The sequence below is a fragment of the Pezoporus occidentalis genome, unplaced genomic scaffold, assembly GCF_034315485.1.
Source record: "Pezoporus occidentalis ecotype Australia unplaced genomic scaffold, CSIRO_AGI_Poc_V1 ctg4, whole genome shotgun sequence".
Lineage (NCBI taxonomy): Eukaryota > Metazoa > Chordata > Aves > Psittaciformes > Psittacidae > Pezoporus > Pezoporus occidentalis.
Genome location: NW_026915724.1, coordinates 1,088,225 through 1,106,225, shown reverse-complemented (window position 1 = coordinate 1,106,225; position 18,001 = coordinate 1,088,225). Strand labels below are relative to the sequence as shown.

Below are 18,001 nucleotides of genomic sequence, written 5' to 3'. Positions count from 1 at the left end.
AGTCATTTAACTGTAACTCAGCAAAACTCACCACAAAACTATGCTACAAAAATCCTTTAAGCCATCTAAACTGGCTATGCTTCATGGCTATTGTAAGTTTTCAAGAATAAAACGAATTGAAGAATATTAAGCTAAAATAGAAATACTAAACAGTAAAGTCTACCTAATAGCGAGTCAAATACTTAACAGTCTGGCTTATCTGTTGCTATGTAAAAAGCAGAAGTATCCTATTTTTTATCCTTCCTCTTCATGAAAATGCACAATTTTCCAATAGTGCCTGCTAAAGCCAGATAGGGTTAGCAAATTTACTGTTAATCTGGACACAAAGCAAGCACAGGAATGGATTGAAGTGGAAAAATGCAGATTTGCAACTATCTTATGGAGGGAATCTGCACATGGACAATACAATGTCAAGAATTACTAGGACCCAGTATGCAGAAGGAAGAGTTTCCCCCTGTCAAATCCATTTTTGTAGGTATACTCAATGATAATTCAGGAGGAAAATCCAGCTGTCAGAAAAACACTGACAATAAATTCCTGTGTGTGCATATATACACATACATATGTATGTATAAACCAAGTTTTTAAATCTGTATAACATTTGATGTCCACATGTGCTGCAATATACTGCAGACAGCCTCCTGGAACAGCTAGATAAAGGAATATAACTACTCTGAGTTCTCAGTCTTTACCTCCTATCTCCTGTACCTGGCATACTATGTTCTGACTGAATAGAATAGAACAGAACACAGCACAGCAGAGCAGTCTGTTTTTATTGGAAGGGACTTAAAACTTTCAACTAGTCCAACTTCTGATCACTTCAGGGCTGACCAAGTTAAAGCCTGTTATTAAGGGCACTGTCCAAATGCCTCTTAAACATCAGCAGGCTCGGGGCATTGACCACCTCCATAGGAAGCCAGTTCTGGTGTCTGACCACTCTCTCAGTGAAGAAATGTTTCCTATTGACCAGTCTAAACCTCTCCTGGCACACCTTTGAACCATTCCCATGCATCCTACCAGTGATCCCAGGGAGAAGAAATCAGCATCTCCCTATCTCTCCACTTCTCTTCCTCAGGAAGCTGTAGAGAGCCATGAGATGACCCCTTAACTTCCTTTTTGACTCACTGTCATCAGGCGTCCACTTCACCATTAGCTACCCCTCTAAATCTTCTATAAATGTGTTTCTTCAGTAGGCACCATCACAACCTTGACTTTCATTACCCAGACACACTGCTATCAGTGCAGTTGCACAGCTACTAGTTGATGTTTTGTGATGACCTATATACAATGGTCTATGTATGACCTCTTGATTATGAGATGGCTTTTTCTGGACTATTTCCTGCTCTTCAGCAGTGGTATTAATTGGTGAAAGGCTGTCCTATGCTAAGTTGTAGGCTAAGAAATCTCAGGAGAAAGTTTTAAAGTTATTAGATGCTGACATACAGTTATTATAGGAGTAATTCAGCTCTCCTTAGTTGAAGAAATTCAGTGCAACATAATAATAATGATAATAATAATGTGAAATAAAAATAGCAAAAAATCTTCCTGAATCTGGTAGGTAATCAAGGGCTGGAGAGTGCAGCTGCAGAACCACCACACATAGATACATCACTCATTTCAGTAAACCATGACAGCATGCACAGGTCGTCTGGAAAATGCAGCAGATATTAATAATTTTGATCTGTGCAGACAGTGAATGAATGCAGCATGAGAATGATCCTTAAAACACACCTTTCTGTTAAAGAGAGAATGCAACTAAGAGTTTGCAAACTGGAATGCGTCTCGTACCTTATGAGGTGCTACTCAAGGTACTCACTGATGTATTTGTGCATGTATAAGTGATAAATAAAATCAGATAAACCAGACAGATTTGATTACCTTGAGCTTAAGTCATGGATGTAACATCTTCCCTTTGCATATGACACCATTATATTACTGTTGCTATGCTAGTAGCATATCACCTCAGTGACAATGTGGTATATAAAGTGAATAAATCATGTATCCTTTTAGAATAAAACTGCTGGAGGATATGAAAGTGGACTGTATCCTTAGCCAGTGTAAATTATCTTAAGAGTTATCCTGCAGCAACTATTCTTCAGGCTCAAAATATTTTAGAGCTTTCATAATCCTTTGATATTTCCCCTCAAGTACAGACAGGGCAAAGACCCAAGTGGATGCATTTCATAGAACTTGAAGTATTAAATCTCTTACACACTTTTGAAACTCTGATGTAGATTACTCATTGACATCTTCATAACTATTTTGGGATTGTATCCAGCTTGAAAAATTTGCTGAACAGGGTGGGTCTGTAGTGTTTGACAAGTCAGAAGCCAGGCATGTTGCTGGCTTTCTGAATTTATTCATATTCGTGGTAGTTGAGGTTGTAGCCGGGTGTTCTTAGAGATGGATACTTTATGAAGCTCAAAGCATAAATATAAAGACAATTCAGACTTTGTAATAATGTTCTGTTCCCTGTTACACCAAAATGAAAAAAAATAAAAAAACAACCCAATCCTCATCATAACTTATTAAATAAAGATATGTATTTTTCCTGTTTGATACAGTGGTGCTCAACATAATGAATCACCAATTCAAATGAAAAAAGGTGCAGATTCAATATGTGTAAGAATCTCATTTTTATAGGATGCCTGAGGTGGTCTAAGTGTCTAGAAATGTGTGTAATGGAAACAGGCTTAGCCTAGACTTTCCACAAAGGTTTGTACTTAGGTTTCACCTAGCATGATTTGTTGCAGCTTATTTTACCACCTTGCCTAGTAAATGTGCCATGAAAACCTGTTACTCAGTTCCGGTACTGGCTTTACTGGTATTATTTAACCACATTTTTTTTTAGGACAAAGTGATGCAAAATGAAAGGCATAGAAGCTTCTAAGTGCCATAAATTTACTCAGTAAAGCTGATAGTTGATGCTGGGTTTGAGAAGTGTGTAGGAGATGGTGCATTTGATCATCTTACTGGAAGCAGTTGTGCTGTACATTTGCTCTCATGATTCACAAATTGTTCTGAAAAATCTTTTAACATTAACCAGTTCAAAGGCAATTTTGTTCTTGTTTGGCTCTGATTTTTTCTTTTTTTTTTTTTTTTTTTGGGGGGGGGGTGGATAGGCATGGAATGGCTGTGTTAAGACACTTGCTGTAATGTTTTAATGTTGTAAGTGATCATAGCCATGTTTCCATCATGATGTTTAGGTCTTAAGCACAAATGACTATTTATTTTCCAAGATTTCTAAGAAGTTTGGTGGTTGACATTTAGATTTTATCATTAACTTTTAGATCTGATCCAACTTTAACATTTTTATTTAAAAAATAAGAAGCCAGACATCTCCATCAAGTAAACTAACACTGCAGTGTTACAAATTCTTTAGTGTCAAACATGTCAGAATTTTGTATGGTTTAGAATACAAGCAAACATTTCCCAGTCATTACTCATGGACCATTTATGAAATACTCGGGTGTGGGTGGCAGCAGAGCTGATGTGATGGTGACTGTCAGTTCTCTCCCTGGCACTGAGGGTATCTTGATAGATAGTATGGTGCTGAGGGTATCTTACTAGTCTTCCTAGACTGAGGAACCCTCAGTCTAGTATTTCATGGGGGTGTGTCTCTGTAAGCCAAAGATGAGATTCCCTGCTGGCGTGTGGAAATTTGCACACTGCTTTTGGCCATGTGAAGATCTTTGTCTGCTTTTACTGTAATAAGGAGGTGTTCTGGCTCAGCTCATACAGTTTCATTAGGTTTTGTTAGTAGTCTTTCTTCGTACCCTATCTCAGGTGTGTGCCACCAAATGCGATGGGAGGCACATGCAAATTGTGTTATCAACATACTGGGCAAATATGCCAGTTTACTGGCAAAAATAGGATGCCTTCTGAATATGTCCACCTTAATTCACTGTACTTGCAAAGCAAGAAATACTGTGAAGATGTGTTAATCACTCAGAAAACATGGAAACAAGAAAAAATACCTTTAAATTAAGGCTTTCTTCTGGGGATCTACATTTCTTCATTTCATACTGAGCTGGAATGCTAAAAAGACATATTAGTACCTATTAAAAAAAAAAAAAAAAAGAAAACCAAAACTGTTTTTCAGTAGTGATAATAGTTTGAGGTTTGCTTTTATTTACAGGAACACTTTTATGGAAATGACCTGTATTTTATTAGCTTTTGTTCTGTTTTATAGCACAGTCAGATAGAATTACATTTATTATGGACAGCTGAGCAATTTACAGAGTTAATAGTCTTAAGATAAAATAGGAATGCTTTCTGCATGTGATTGTAGAGTCATCAGATTTAAAGAAAAAGTATGACAAACCACATGAACAAAAGCATTATTGTGTAGCTTTGTCTTTCTTCACAATTACTGAAAAATTTATTTTGAAAAAACATTTCTCACTCAGGTTTATAGTACTGCTTATCTCAAAGGAATGTTTCTCAGTTTGAGTAATTATACAATTTTAAGACTTATGCTTACCTCAGTCTAATACTTCTTGGCTGTCATTTGTAGATGAATTGACTTAGAATTTGAATGAACGTCTCATACTCCAAGCTCTGAGGTCATTCATAATTTAGAAAACAGTGCAGGTATCCAATCTGAAGAGAAATATACTGTGTGGGGGTCTGAAGACTAGTGGACATTACAGAGCTTGGATTGACATAGGACCAAAAGCTGCTCATCATTAGCTTCTTTCCTCAACTGCTCTAATTACAGGACTGCATTCTGATCCACCTACTGCTGAAATGTTAATTATACATATTAAACATATTAATATTTTACAGTAGTCATTAGTATACATTAATTGGCCATGATGTACATCGTGCCAAAAATTCCTCAGAAAGCAGATTTTTATGAATGCAAAATTTCACTATGAGAAGTTTCCTTAGCAAAACATGAAAAAAGTATAAAGAATGTCTTTCTTGTAGTGCACATTTTTCCATATTAAAAAATCAATTGAAACGAGTTTTTATATGACAGAAGCATGAAGGGTCAATTCATTCCCTCTCTTTAGCAGTCACTGAGGGGCCTGTTTTGGCAGCACTGAAAAAATTCTGCTAAAAGCAGAGTGAATAGCAGGATTTGATCATGTCATAGATGATATCTTCCATCTTACATTCCTTGACTTATTTTAAATTTACTCATATGCCAGAATGTTGTCAGGACTGGAGTTTTGAAATAAAATCCAGGTAGTTTTAGATTTTTTTTTATTTGTGCAGAATAAAATTTTGGTGTGAAAAAGCCAGAGATTATTTACAGAAAATCTCATGAAAATGTATGCTCTAAGGAGCAAAAGACAATCTAACATATAAACCTTGGTATTTTATTTTAAATAACATATTTAATGCAATGTATAGCTTGTCATGTAGCTAGTAACTTGTTTATGTAGCAATTGCTATACAAATTCAAAAATGTTGTTGTAGCAAATACAAGTTCTGCTGCTGAAGAAACTTTTCAAACTGAGTCAGTGAGTAGTATAAAATTATTCCTTCTTGTGATGATGAAGTTATTGTGATTTCCTAAACAAATATGAGCTGTCAGCAAATAACTTTGTATCAGTTTTGTTAAATATGCTGCTTTAAGAAAAATAAAAAAGTATTAGCTATGGTTGAAGACTAGGCAACTTTGCGTACTTCTAGTACTGTGAAATGATACTTTCTGAGTAGAATATTTTCCATGATCGTAGGCATGAAATATTCTAACGTTTCAATGATAAACTTAAGTATATTATAAAATTCTGATATGTTATTTTTCTTCTGTATTGTATAGGAAGTATTTGTAGTTACATTGGTTGTTAATAAAAGTGCTGTTCATAAGGAGGCAGAACTTTATAGATTTGTCTTTTTTAAGAAGTTTTTCATTTTTTTTATATCTTACTGAGTATAATAATGGATGAATGGTTTAAAGGAAAAGGAATAACAGTAGGTGAAAAGGACAGCAGTGCCTGTGGAAAGCTTTCAATATCTGGAGAATTTGTGAAAGCAGTACCATGATAATAATTGCTCTTTGGTTTGGAGATACCTCTGTGACAGACAAGAATCTTGTCGTAAGCCACTGGAATCCACTGGAGTCAGGAGGTGGACTGGCCTGAGACTGCATCTGTGTGTCCACAAGGAGACAGGATTATTTGTGACTCTGAGGTTACTCTGCAGACTTGGAAATTTGAAGGATGCATTTCAGAGGGCTTTTTTTCTAGGTCTTCCCCTGTAAATTTTCCTTCTTCATTGGTAGCTTGTCTGTCATCAATCTCTTAATCAGAGAGTTGTTTCATTGTGCCATTTTGCAGGTATTTATGCTGAACAGCAACTGCAGACATTCTTTCCATTAAAATGAATTTCAATGATGTATAAACAGCTACTAGCTCTTGTTAATTAAACATAAACTGGGCAGTTTTCCCATATATGTAAACTTTAATGTAACTTGTTCAACAATGTCAAGGGTAGGTTTCTGTAAAGAATTTATTGAGAAGTAATAACACTTGAAGTTCTGCTATCCAATATTGAAAAGCACCTGATTAGCAAGTGAAATTCAGCTATCTTTTGCATAGGTTGAAGCAGTTTTACAGGAGTGTTTTTAAGTGGGTTTGTACAGGGCACATGTACCAGCTGATGAACAATGATGACCTACCCAGATATTCTTCTTTTCAGAGAAAGTGACTGATACTTTTTTTCCCTGTGTGTCTGAATGGTGCTTGAAAACAACATGCTGCTATGATATCTTGAATGAAGAAAGGTTAGAGCAGGAAGCCACCTTCTGAGAGTGTGCAAGGTCCACTGCCTAGAGCCATTGCAGCGACAGTGTGTGATGGGGATATACACACTGGCTTTGCTTTAGAGCTTGTGTTGCTTGAGGCCTCAGTTCAGTGTGCCTACACAGCTAACTCATTGGCACTGTTAATGCTAGCAGTTGTAAAAATGGGAGGGTTTGCATCTGTCTTTTAAAATATGATGATGGATGCTTTGTGTATGAGGATAGTCCATAATCCTGTCACCCTTCCTTATTGTTCTGAACAGAGAGAGCAAAATGACATCTGAACCTACAGTCTCTTTGCATAGAAGAACCAGAGTTTTTTGTTTAGGACTGGTTATACCACATGGACAGCAAAATGTGTAGCAGGGCGTAGGAGATAGGAAGCTTCCTGTGTGTCCTTGAGTTCACTCAAGAGCTGGAACCAGTGCAACTTCTGATAAGGTTATTCCATAAAGCACTCCAAGATTATCAGAAGGTTTGCGCTGTATCATAAAAGAAAAAAAAACCTCCACAGGTAGAATATAGCATGCAGAAGCAGTTTTCCAGCTCCTCCCATCACAGCGTGTAAGTGACACAGTTATAGTTAACTTTGGATTATCTATCACTGTGAAACAGAATGGGAGTGTTTGTTATACATTTGAGCAGCTTTTTCACTAGTTTTGCATTCAATGATGAGGTTCTCAGAACCAATACTAGACATGGAAATGGCGAACTACAGTGAAGTTTTAGATCCGACATATACGGCACTGGAGTTTGAAACTATGCAGATCCTCTATAACAGCAGTGGTGAGTTTTGCTTTGTGATGCAAAATCAAGCCAGTTAACAGAAAAAGTGTTCAGTAATCCTATATGGTGTTAGCTAAATGTTTTATTAAGGAACCATTTGGAAGTTGTTTTTAAACTACAGACCTGTTCCTTTAGACTTCATCACTAATTTTAAGTTAATAACATTATAATTCTTTAACATTAAGGAAAATAAGAGAGGGGTTTTGTAGTAAAGTAACTGAACTGTAGTGTCACCAGTCAGTTAATCAAAGGAAGAAGATGTTGTATTCAGCAGTTGTTCTATTTACTGTAAGACAAATGAATAACTAGTATTGACAGTTTGGACACGAAAGTGTATTTCATATATAACATTTGGAAGGACTCACAAAATTATCCAGGGACTTGTGAAAAAAATTAGCCACTGTTTCTTGATACCTAGTTTTTAATTGTCGGACTAATTTTTTATCTATTTAAATGTTAAACTAGTCTTTCTAAATATGTGTATATGAACTAGTGTTTTCTCTTTTTTTTAAAAGAAAACCAAACCAAACAAACCCACACTGGCTTTCTAAAGGCTAATGTTTAGCTGAGAAAATCTATATGCATTTGGCTAATGTAACAGTTTAACTTTAGGTGGAATCTGTAATGCAATACATTTTTGAGAAATTGCATCAGTAAGTTAGGCTTGAAATTGGAAGCACACCATTTCATCCTGCCATTGAGTATTAACCAACAACAAAAAAAGAAATACCAGTCTACTAAAGTGAAGAAAAGTATCAGGAAAATTAAGCTACTCTAAAATGGCTTTCCAAATCTTCTAACATACTTAAAAATTGTTTTATTGTATCATAAAGTATAACTCATAGACCTACTGTAATGGGTATTTTTTAAAGGCAGAGCAAATATTTACTGATTTTGAGGAAAAATATTTAGCTTCTGCGTTTCCACATATTACTGCCTAAATTAGAACCTAAGTAAGTTCTAAGTTGTTTTTATTGTTGGGCTTGAAGTTTTATCTGAATTTCTGATGTCACTTTAGAGCAAGCTTAGTAAACAGAAAGATAGGTTTGATTATTGATTCAGGAAGAGAAAACAGACCTTTATGCCTGAAGTGATTCCAAAGCTGTCGACAATGATTATGCAACTTTTAGATGATTTCTCTGCTTTTGGTTCTAATATGGATGAATTCAATGGTCATTTGTTTGGTTTTTTTTGCTGACTAGATCTGTTAATGGTACATAAAATGTGAAAGCAGATTAGGGAGGTTATGCTGTTTTACATTAGATGTTGGTGATTATTCACTGTAAGTGAATACTTTATTTATTAGTTATTAGGTATAGCCTTTTCCTGTTTAGAGTTTCCTTTTGAGTTTACCCTAAGTATTTTCTTATAGAATTATACAGACATTGTCTTGCAGTTGCAGTGCTAATCTGGAACTGAAAGCTGTCTCTTATGAACTTTCCTTTGTGTCTTTTTTAGCTACCTAAATTAATTACTAACATTCAGAGAAGTTTAAAAAGCTACATTCAGACAGATTATGCAGTGCTGTTGAAATCAAAGACTTTTGAAAAATCATGTGAATTTCCCAAATGTTTTGTTTTGAATAATGCCAAAAAGGAGAAGTATATCCTAACACATACACCCAACTTACATTGTTATGAAATATTTCACCATTAAATTTACATATTGTATTTTTAATTGCTGTATCATTATGAATCAAAATTTCAAAACTCCAAAAGAAAGGGTTTATATTGTTCTAGCTAAAGTAATTCTCTAATCCATTTTTAAAATTAATTTTCTAGTCATGACAAAATATAGGTTTAAAATAAAATATTTACAGAACTGAATTCTTACCTTTTTCATTTGTATTTAGTCAATATTGAATATAATTCCTACCAATTATGTTTTTGTAAAATAGAAAAAAATTGTGTTTTCTTCTCTCTTTGTCTAAAGAATTCTGTTTAAATTGTAAGGCTTTTGGGACACAATGAACATTTTATAATATATTTGCATCATAATATATTTCAGTTGGATGTAGTACTTTTTGAATAATAGTATGTATCAGTGTGAACAGTTTTATTTTTTGAGCTGTCCACTGTTCCTGAACTCATGTACTTGACTTTTGAATGCATGTTTGAGTAACTAATTAACATGGCACTCTTTCCTCTCACTGACAGAAAAATTGCAAATATTTAGGGCATGATACAAACAGCTTTTTTTTTGTAAAACCAGAAGCATAACAGTAAAAGCTATTTTGTAATTATTTCCTTGAACAAATCAGTTCAGCAGTGTGACTCAAAGGAGAATAGATATGTCTGGTTTGATTTCAGGTGAATTTCTTCAGTACTGTTTACCATATTCAGTGACTAACTGTTAATCACATAGCTAATATTCGTTTGTGCAAGTAAAGTCTGCACCAATGTTCCTTTGGAAAATTTGTACAAGGAAATAACACTTAGTTGTCTTAACATGCAATCTTTGTTCATCAAGTATTGTGCAAAAAAAAGTCTTGTCTTTTTTTTTTTGTTTGTTTATTTGCTGTCATGACTGTCCCTGCCCATTGCAGTGATGTTGGAACTAGATGATCTTAAGATCCTTTTTAACCCTACCTATTCTATGATTCTATGTGCTTTTGTATGATAGTTGCCAGTTATTGCCAGCTCCTATAAGAACCGATGCAAGAGATTTTTGCCAGCTAACTAGCTAACACTGCTTTGTGCCAAAGTTCCTCTTCATGTTAGCAAAGAACATACATGCATGCAGAGTTACACTTTAACCCCTTTCATTTGGAAAGAGGTCAAGAAAATTACTTGCTATTTTGAACTTCATAAACTCTGTTAACATCTCTGTAACTCTGAAAGTGTTGATCTGGACAGGAACCAGATGTAATCATATATAATGTGTTATATAAATAATAAGCAGCAATTAGAAAAGGCAAAAAAAAAAGCGCCTCCATTTAAGTACAAATTTTCATAGGGTGGTTGTTGAAAGTACTTTCCATAACTACATATGTTTCTCTTACCTCCCTCAGACAGTTCAGGAGACACTGTCAACATGAATGCCACTGACAATGGGGTCAGTAGTCTCTGCGCAATATGTGGAGACCGAGCGACTGGAAAACATTATGGTGCTTCAAGCTGTGATGGATGCAAGGGATTCTTTAGACGCAGTATACGGAAAAATCATGTCTATACATGCAGGTAATTCAAAAGTTCATCTAGAGACACCAAATTAATGAATTTAAGCAAATATTACTTTCAGACTTCTCAGAACTATGTCAGGGTATTTTCATTAATTCCTCATTGAATTCTAACCAGCATTTTTGATGAACATGTGTTTTATGGTATATTCTTATGATCTTATAATGGGAAAAAAATGTCTTTTATTCAAGACTACTTAATATTACACATTCCAGATGTCTGTTGAGATGGCCCCCCTGTCAGTCTGAATGGCTATCTGCTAATTTCTGGATGTCTGGCTGCCCAAATTATCACACTACAGGTCTCTGCACTATGTCTGACAAATTGCTCTGTTCATGCACAAGTCCATAATATATCAGTTTTAAGCTGTCCACAAAATATACAGACACCTCTGAGAGTTCAGAAAATCACTATAGGAGAAAACTTTTTGTAAGAATTACTTGTAACTAGAAATGTTGTTTGCCACACTTTTCCTTCATTGTTTAATATTAGCATTAGTTTAATACTTCCTGTTTAGGCTAGGGTCCAGCCATGCTTGGCATCTTCTTTGATGGTCCTTTCTTTTTTCAATTTGTAGTTTCTCCTCCCTTTTTCCCCCACCACCATTTGATGCAGCCAGTTACTGACACATCTCACAAATAAGCTGAAGCATAAATAATGCACATATGTAACTCCAAAATCTTCCATGCTTTCCCATTCCAATGCATATAAGTGTCTATACATATATGTATATTCCTTCAAACAAAGCAGATATGAAATATCCCTCAAAAATAATTAATAAAAAAAATAAAAACAACAGAAGAAGAAAGTTGTTTTTGTAGACATTTTTATGATAGGCGAGACTAGTTAGTTTTTCCTCTTCATAATCAGGATGCCGCTTTATTAATGCTTTATATGTTTACCTCTTTTTGTCTCTGATAGATTTAACCGGCAATGTATTGTTGACAAGGACAAAAGGAATCAATGCAGATATTGTCGTTTAAAAAAGTGTTTTCGAGCAGGAATGAAAAAAGAAGGTAATGGAGTAATTTATTATTTGATATAAAAAGAGAAATAACCTGAATTAGTTTTAAAATGAAATAGAAATTCTAAAAAACTCCAGCAAAAAATTCAGTGGAAAGTCTGCTATAATGCCTTCATGATGGAAAAATGCTCTTGTATTGAGGTGAAATATGCATCATCTAATTTTCACCACTGAGCATTAGCAAATATATGGGTTTAAAATGAATTTGCAGCTGTTTAACCTGTGAATCCTTGCACCAAGATTCATTGATTTCTAAGTGGTGAGCCATCTTCTGGAAAAGTTCAAAGTGTGAGATTTTAATTTTTACCAGATTTGAATCATAAAAATCTGTGTCTGGGATTTTGCTTCTACCGAGTTGAAGTAATGCAAATTTACTGGTTATTCCCTTAAATTTAAATGTTTGAGGCAATTAAAGCCAGGGGAAGCAAAAAAGTGGTGGTGAGAACAGTAGGGGCAGCTGACAGTGAATTGTCCACATTAATTAAAAATTTTTATAATCTCACTAGGACTTAATATGGGAAGATTGTTACTTGCCAGTGTCACAGTGATCCTTCTGTCAAAGTAGAAGAACCAGTTGACCACAGGAGCAGAGCAATAGGGAAAGAAAGGCAGTAGGAGTATCAGAGGATTTTTGTATCAGGTTGTTGGGTCTGTTGCTTCAGTGGCAGTTACGATATAGAGTCAAAAGACGTCCTGATCTGGTTCAAATAAGCACTCAAAAATGGTTCATCCCGAAATTTGCTACCTGTTTGGCGCATGGTGTATCTGCCTGAAGGCCAGTCTGCGATGTGAGTGTGCAGTTCTCGTGTGCTGTAACTAGTCTATAATATTTTTTTGTTTATACATAGCTTCCCTAACTAAAGGGATATAATGCTCTTTTATATTGATACTATAGCACTGCTTTGCTAGTGATCAAGTTTTGGTATGAGGTAAAATGTATTTTCTCCTTGCAGCTGGATGAGGATAGTTTAAACAGTGTTACGCTGCCTATGCATGAAATGCATTTGCTAGTGCTTGTGAATCTCTTGAATACAGTTTAGCCTTTTGGAATTTGGTCCATTAAAACCAGTAACATATTGTATATATATTATCAATCTGAAATGAAGAAAAGGGGAAACCTGTGTGTCCACAGCAGCTCTAAGAGTTTTGCAAAATGCAAAGCGTCAGAGACTTTCAAGCCCCAGGATTAAAGAATAGTTTAGCTCAGAAGGGACATCCGGAAGTAATTTACTCTAGCCCCCATTTAAGTCTAACTTCTAGATTCAAGCAAGTAGCTTGGGACCCTGTCCAGCGAGATTTATGCCCTCATTTGGGAGGAGACATTCCACAACCTCTCCCAGCAACTTTTTCCAGTGCTTGACCACCCTTTTTTCCTTATGATTAGAATGTGTTTTACTGCAATTAGGGTAGTGCCCATTGCCTCTGTTTCTTTCACTGTGCATCTAAGAAGAACCTCTCCTCTCAAATGGCCCCATTTCCTGTAAACTACAGAAATTAAGACTCCCTGCCTCTTGTCTTGGTCCTCTCTTTTCTATATAAGCAAAGATGCTTCTCTCTTGTGTACCTTGTGAGTTACATCTCCATAGCCCTCAGCTGGACACTGCTCACTTTCCCCATGTCCTGGGGAGCCCAAAACCAGAGAAATAATCACTGATATTAACTGACGTTGCCATAAGGCATGTTGCTGACTCTTGTTTATGAAGTGAAGATGTATCCTGCACAAAACTTTTAACCTAATATACTCCACACGGCCTCCTCTGGTCTCACTACCTATATAAATTTAGTTTTTCATTCCATCCAAGCCATGTTTATTTAAGGCTTCCCAGTGCTAAAATAATTCAAAACACTGAACTGTAAATTTTACTGCTTGTGTGTTGTTATATACCTCTCTACACCATCAGTGAATGTCTCATAGTGTAAGTGTAGCAGAGTCTTTATGGTAGTTTCTCAGCTTGTTTCTAGCAAATGGGTTTCTTCAGGACAAAGGTGAGAAAAGCTTTAGCTATGCAAGCCCCTTTTGAGCAAATATCCCCCCTTCCTCATGGAGTCTATGTTTAAGGCAATTTTAGCCTGAACTGACAAAAAAGCTTTAGCAAGACAGACAATGCAGTCTAATAATCCAAAATTATACATATGCGGGAGAAAACAAGCATTTCCCTATGATTCTTAAAGTGCTCCAGCACTTTACCAGTGATTGTCAGAGGAGCTGACTATTTTTTCTAATGCTAATCAGGCCCAAACTTATTTTAATTACCTATGTAGTACTTAAGCTGCTGAAACTCAGTGAATAGGGTTTTCTTCCATTCTTTTGAAAAAGGTTATATTTTTTGTTTTCTGTCTTCATGAACATTTACTGCTTTGTGTTTATCACTGCACAACATTTCTTACTGTGACCTCAATAAAAGGCACATCAGTGAGTGTCCTTGGGAAAAACTTAGTACACCTCTGGAATAAACTATGTGCATTGTTGAGATAAACCCTGAAAACTATTAAGTGAATAGATTTTTTTCTTTCGTTTTTATTGAAGCTTGTGGTACTGCTCCTAAATTCTGTAATGCAGATTGTTTCCCACAAAATAGCAAACATCTTTGGAAATAAAGCTGCTGCTCTTAAAAGTTTATGAGATTCCTTGTGCAATAAAAAGATTTGATCATCGCAATTCTTTTTTTTTTTTTTTTTCTTTTCTCCTTGGCCTAAACTTGGACTTGATCTAGATTTTCAAAAAATCTGATCGATACTTTAATTTTTTAATTCTTCCTTCAGTTCAAAAGTTGGCCTTGTTGCGTCATAAGCCCTGTGTGTGCTGCTAAAGGATTCCTTATCCAAAGCCCTTTCAACTGCCTTTTTTTTTGGACCCCACGAGACAAAACTTATTGGCCTGAAACCTTTTTGGTGCCTTTTTTTTCAATTATTTATTTTTATTATTTAGTTAATCTTCTGTAAACTGGTTAAGAATGTAGTGTCACTGAGGAGGAGGATGAGATTTATGTTTGAAAATTACCTTACTAATGGCTTAGTTTCATGATTCATTTGTGTTTCAGGGGTTCTCACAGGAGAGCAGGATTAGAGCTTTCAGACTTCATGATACATAGGGTAGAATCATAGAATAGTTAGGGCTGGAAACAACCTTAAGATCATCAACTTCCAACCCCACTACCATGGGCAGGGACACCTCAGACTAAACCATATCACTCAAGGCTCTGTCCAACCGGGCCTTGAACACTGCCAGGGATGGAGCATTCACAACTTATTTGGGAAACCCATTCCAGTGCCTCACCACCCTTACAGCAAAGGACTTCTTCCTTATATCCAATCTAAACTTCCCCTGTTTAAATTTTAACTTGTTACCCCTTGTCCTACCACTACAGTCCCTAATGAGGAGTCTCTCCCCAGCATCCCTATAGGCCCCCTTCAGATACTGGAAGGCTGCTATGAGGTCTCCATGCAGCCTTCTCTTCTCCAGGCTGAACAGCCTCAGCTTTCTCAGCCTGTCTTCATACGGGAGATGCTCCAGTCCCCTGATCATCCTTGTGGCCCTCCTCTGGACTTATTCCAACAGTTCCATGTCCTTTTAATGTTGAGGATACCAGAACTGTACACAATACTCCAGGTGAGGTCTCACGAGAGCAGAGTAGAGGGGCAGGATCACCTCCTTCGACCTGCTGGTCACGCTCCTTTTGATACAGCCCAGGATACGGTTGGCTTTCTGGGCTGCAAGCGCGCACTGCCAGCTCATGTTAAGTTCCTCATCAACCAACACCCCCAAGTCTTTCTCCGTAGGGCTGCTCTGAATCTGGTGTCATCGGCAGACTTGCTGAGGGCGCACTCAATCCCACTGTCCATGTCACTGACAAAGATGTTAAACAAGACCAGTCCCAACACTGATCCCTGAGGGACACCACTCATTACTGGTCTCCAACTGGACATTGAGCCATTAACCACAACTCCTTGCATGCGGCCATCCAGCCAGTTTTTTGTCTACTGAGTGGTCCATCCATCAAATTGATGTCTCTCCAATTTAGAGACAAGGATATCATGTGGGACAGTGTTGAACACTTTGCACAAGTCCAGGTAAATGACATCAACTGCTCTACCCCTGTCCATCAGTTCTGTAGCCCCACCATAGAAGGCCACCAAATTGGTCAGTCAGGACTTCCCCTTAGTGAAGCCATGCTGGCTGTCACCAAGCACCTTGTTGTTTTTCATTTGCCTTAGCATGCTTTACATTAGAATCTGCTCCAAGATTTTGCCAGGCACAGAGGTGAAATTGACTGGTCTGTAGTTCCCTGGGTCATCCATTTTCCCCTTCTTGAAGATGGGGGTTATATTACCCTTTTCCCAGTCATCGGGAATTTCATCTGACTGCCATGATTTCTCAAATATGATGGACATATCTCAGTCCAGTCCTCTGACTGAGACATTTTGTCAGTGGTGTTGGTGTACAACTTGACCTGTTGAGCAGGTCAAATTGGTTAAAATAAAAAAAATGTTTAAAATAACAAAACTGACAGCATGTGTTCAATTTCAAAGGAAGAAAGAGGTTTTTCTATAATATAGCTGGTCACGAAAGTTCTGATAATTCAATATCTATTTACAATTAGTTATCCATAGTTTGTATAGACCAACTGGCCAGATAAAGACCATAATCTTGTATTGTCACCCTTCCTCATTACTTAGAGCTAAACAAAGGGGTTTCTTGAATGTCACACCTTTCAATTCTTATAGTTATTTAGTAAAATTATGAAATTATATTGTGTGTCAATGTCTAAAAGTCAATAAATGAGATGATCATTCTTTTCCAGCTGTACAAAATGAACGGGACAGGATAAGTACAAGAAGGAACACTTTTGATGGCTGCAACATCCCCTCTATTAGCACACTGTCACAAGCTGAGACACTCTCCCGTCAGGTACTGAGATCAAATTGTTTAATGACTTTATGTTTAAATGTTTAAATGTTTATGTTTACATGTTTAAAGATCATTTTTTGGAAAGTTAAGTACTTTTCACTTTCTTACTGTCTTAAATGTAATCATTAAAACTACTTATTTTCTACTTCCAATATGTATCCAGCTTTCTCTTCCCAATGAAAGAATCAGTAATAGAATACGTTCTTAAAGTCAATAAGAAAAAAGTTCTACTTTGTCGAGGACAATATGTCCTAGGCACCTTTCTTAATAAAGCTTTATGTTTCTTACTGCTTTTAAATCACTTGCTGTCTCAGGCAGCTGGTGGCATCTAGCTATCCTTGAGGCTGGCTTTCCCATAAAACATTAGGGAAAAAATTGTCCAAATCCATTACATTCCAAGGGGTGTGGACACTCACTTCCTTAGATTCTTTTGAAAATCCCATTTTTAATATCCTTAGACATGATAAATATTTTAAACAGAAGTGCTCCAACTGCAAAGTCTATTCACATCTCACTTTTAAATTTTGTCTCATCTGAACTTAATTACTTAATTTTCTTTTTCTTTTCTTTTCTTTTTTTTTTTTTCCCTGTCCAATCAATTGCTGAATGGAACAGTCTCCAGTCCTTTTCTGCGCCTCAGATAAGTCATGGTCATTGATTCTGCATTCTTGCACCTCTTACTTACTTACATAGAATTTAACTGCCACCTTTACGATTTCATGCTGACTGATTTATACATCCCCAAATGTTTTATAATCTCATCCTTTATCAGCATCTTGCTTAGGGTGGAACTGTCTGTAAAGAATTGATGCAGGAATTACTGGGTGATAGTCTTTGGCACATATTTCATGTCTGGGCAGACTAGGTGAATGTAATGGATCTTCCTACCTTCATACCTATGAAATCTGAAAAATATACTTATCTTTGCCTCCTTAGTAATTCTTTGAACTTGCTTATTGTGCTTGTTTGAGTTAGTCCTTAATCATGTCCAACTGGTATATCCAATTCAGGAATAAAAGCTGTCTTAAACAGAATCACATCCTCAGCTCTTGCTGCCACCAAGTTCCTTTCAGATGGTAGATTTGTGGCCTAAAACATCATCTTGCGTATGCACACAAGATTATTCTAATTATTATTATTTGGTATATTGTAGTGGGAGAGAATAGTTCCTACTATGCCAAGCATATACAAAAAGATACACTCTTTGTATATGGCCTTAAAGACCAAGCGGTTACATTAACATGATGGAAAAGTAAAGACTTTAGGTCCTCCTTTTATTCTTAATCAGATCAGTCTGTAGGATGAGTTCAGTCCTGAGGAGAGACTTGGAAGGTGTGGTAGTGTCACAA

General features: G+C 36.3%; 1 protein-coding gene across 5 annotated transcripts in view; it reads left to right on the top strand.

Annotated features, from left to right (window-relative positions):
- The window catches only part of HNF4G (hepatocyte nuclear factor 4 gamma), a 61,952-nt gene that overhangs the window by 35,050 nt on the left and 8,901 nt on the right, over positions 1 to 18,001 (top strand). For 4 of the 5 annotated variants that reach the window (XM_062633157.1, XM_062633158.1, XM_062633161.1 and 1 more), the window contains 3 exons: positions 10,551 to 10,719; positions 11,641 to 11,735; positions 16,546 to 16,652. In XM_062633157.1, coding sequence (XP_062489141.1) covers positions 10,574 to 10,719; positions 11,641 to 11,735; positions 16,546 to 16,652 — 348 coding nt within the window. In that variant the 5' untranslated portion in view covers positions 10,551 to 10,573. Of the gene's footprint in view, positions 1 to 7,347; positions 7,541 to 10,550; positions 10,720 to 11,640; positions 11,736 to 16,545; positions 16,653 to 18,001 lie in introns of those variants that run through there. The other variant, XM_062633156.1, reaches the window with a different exon arrangement.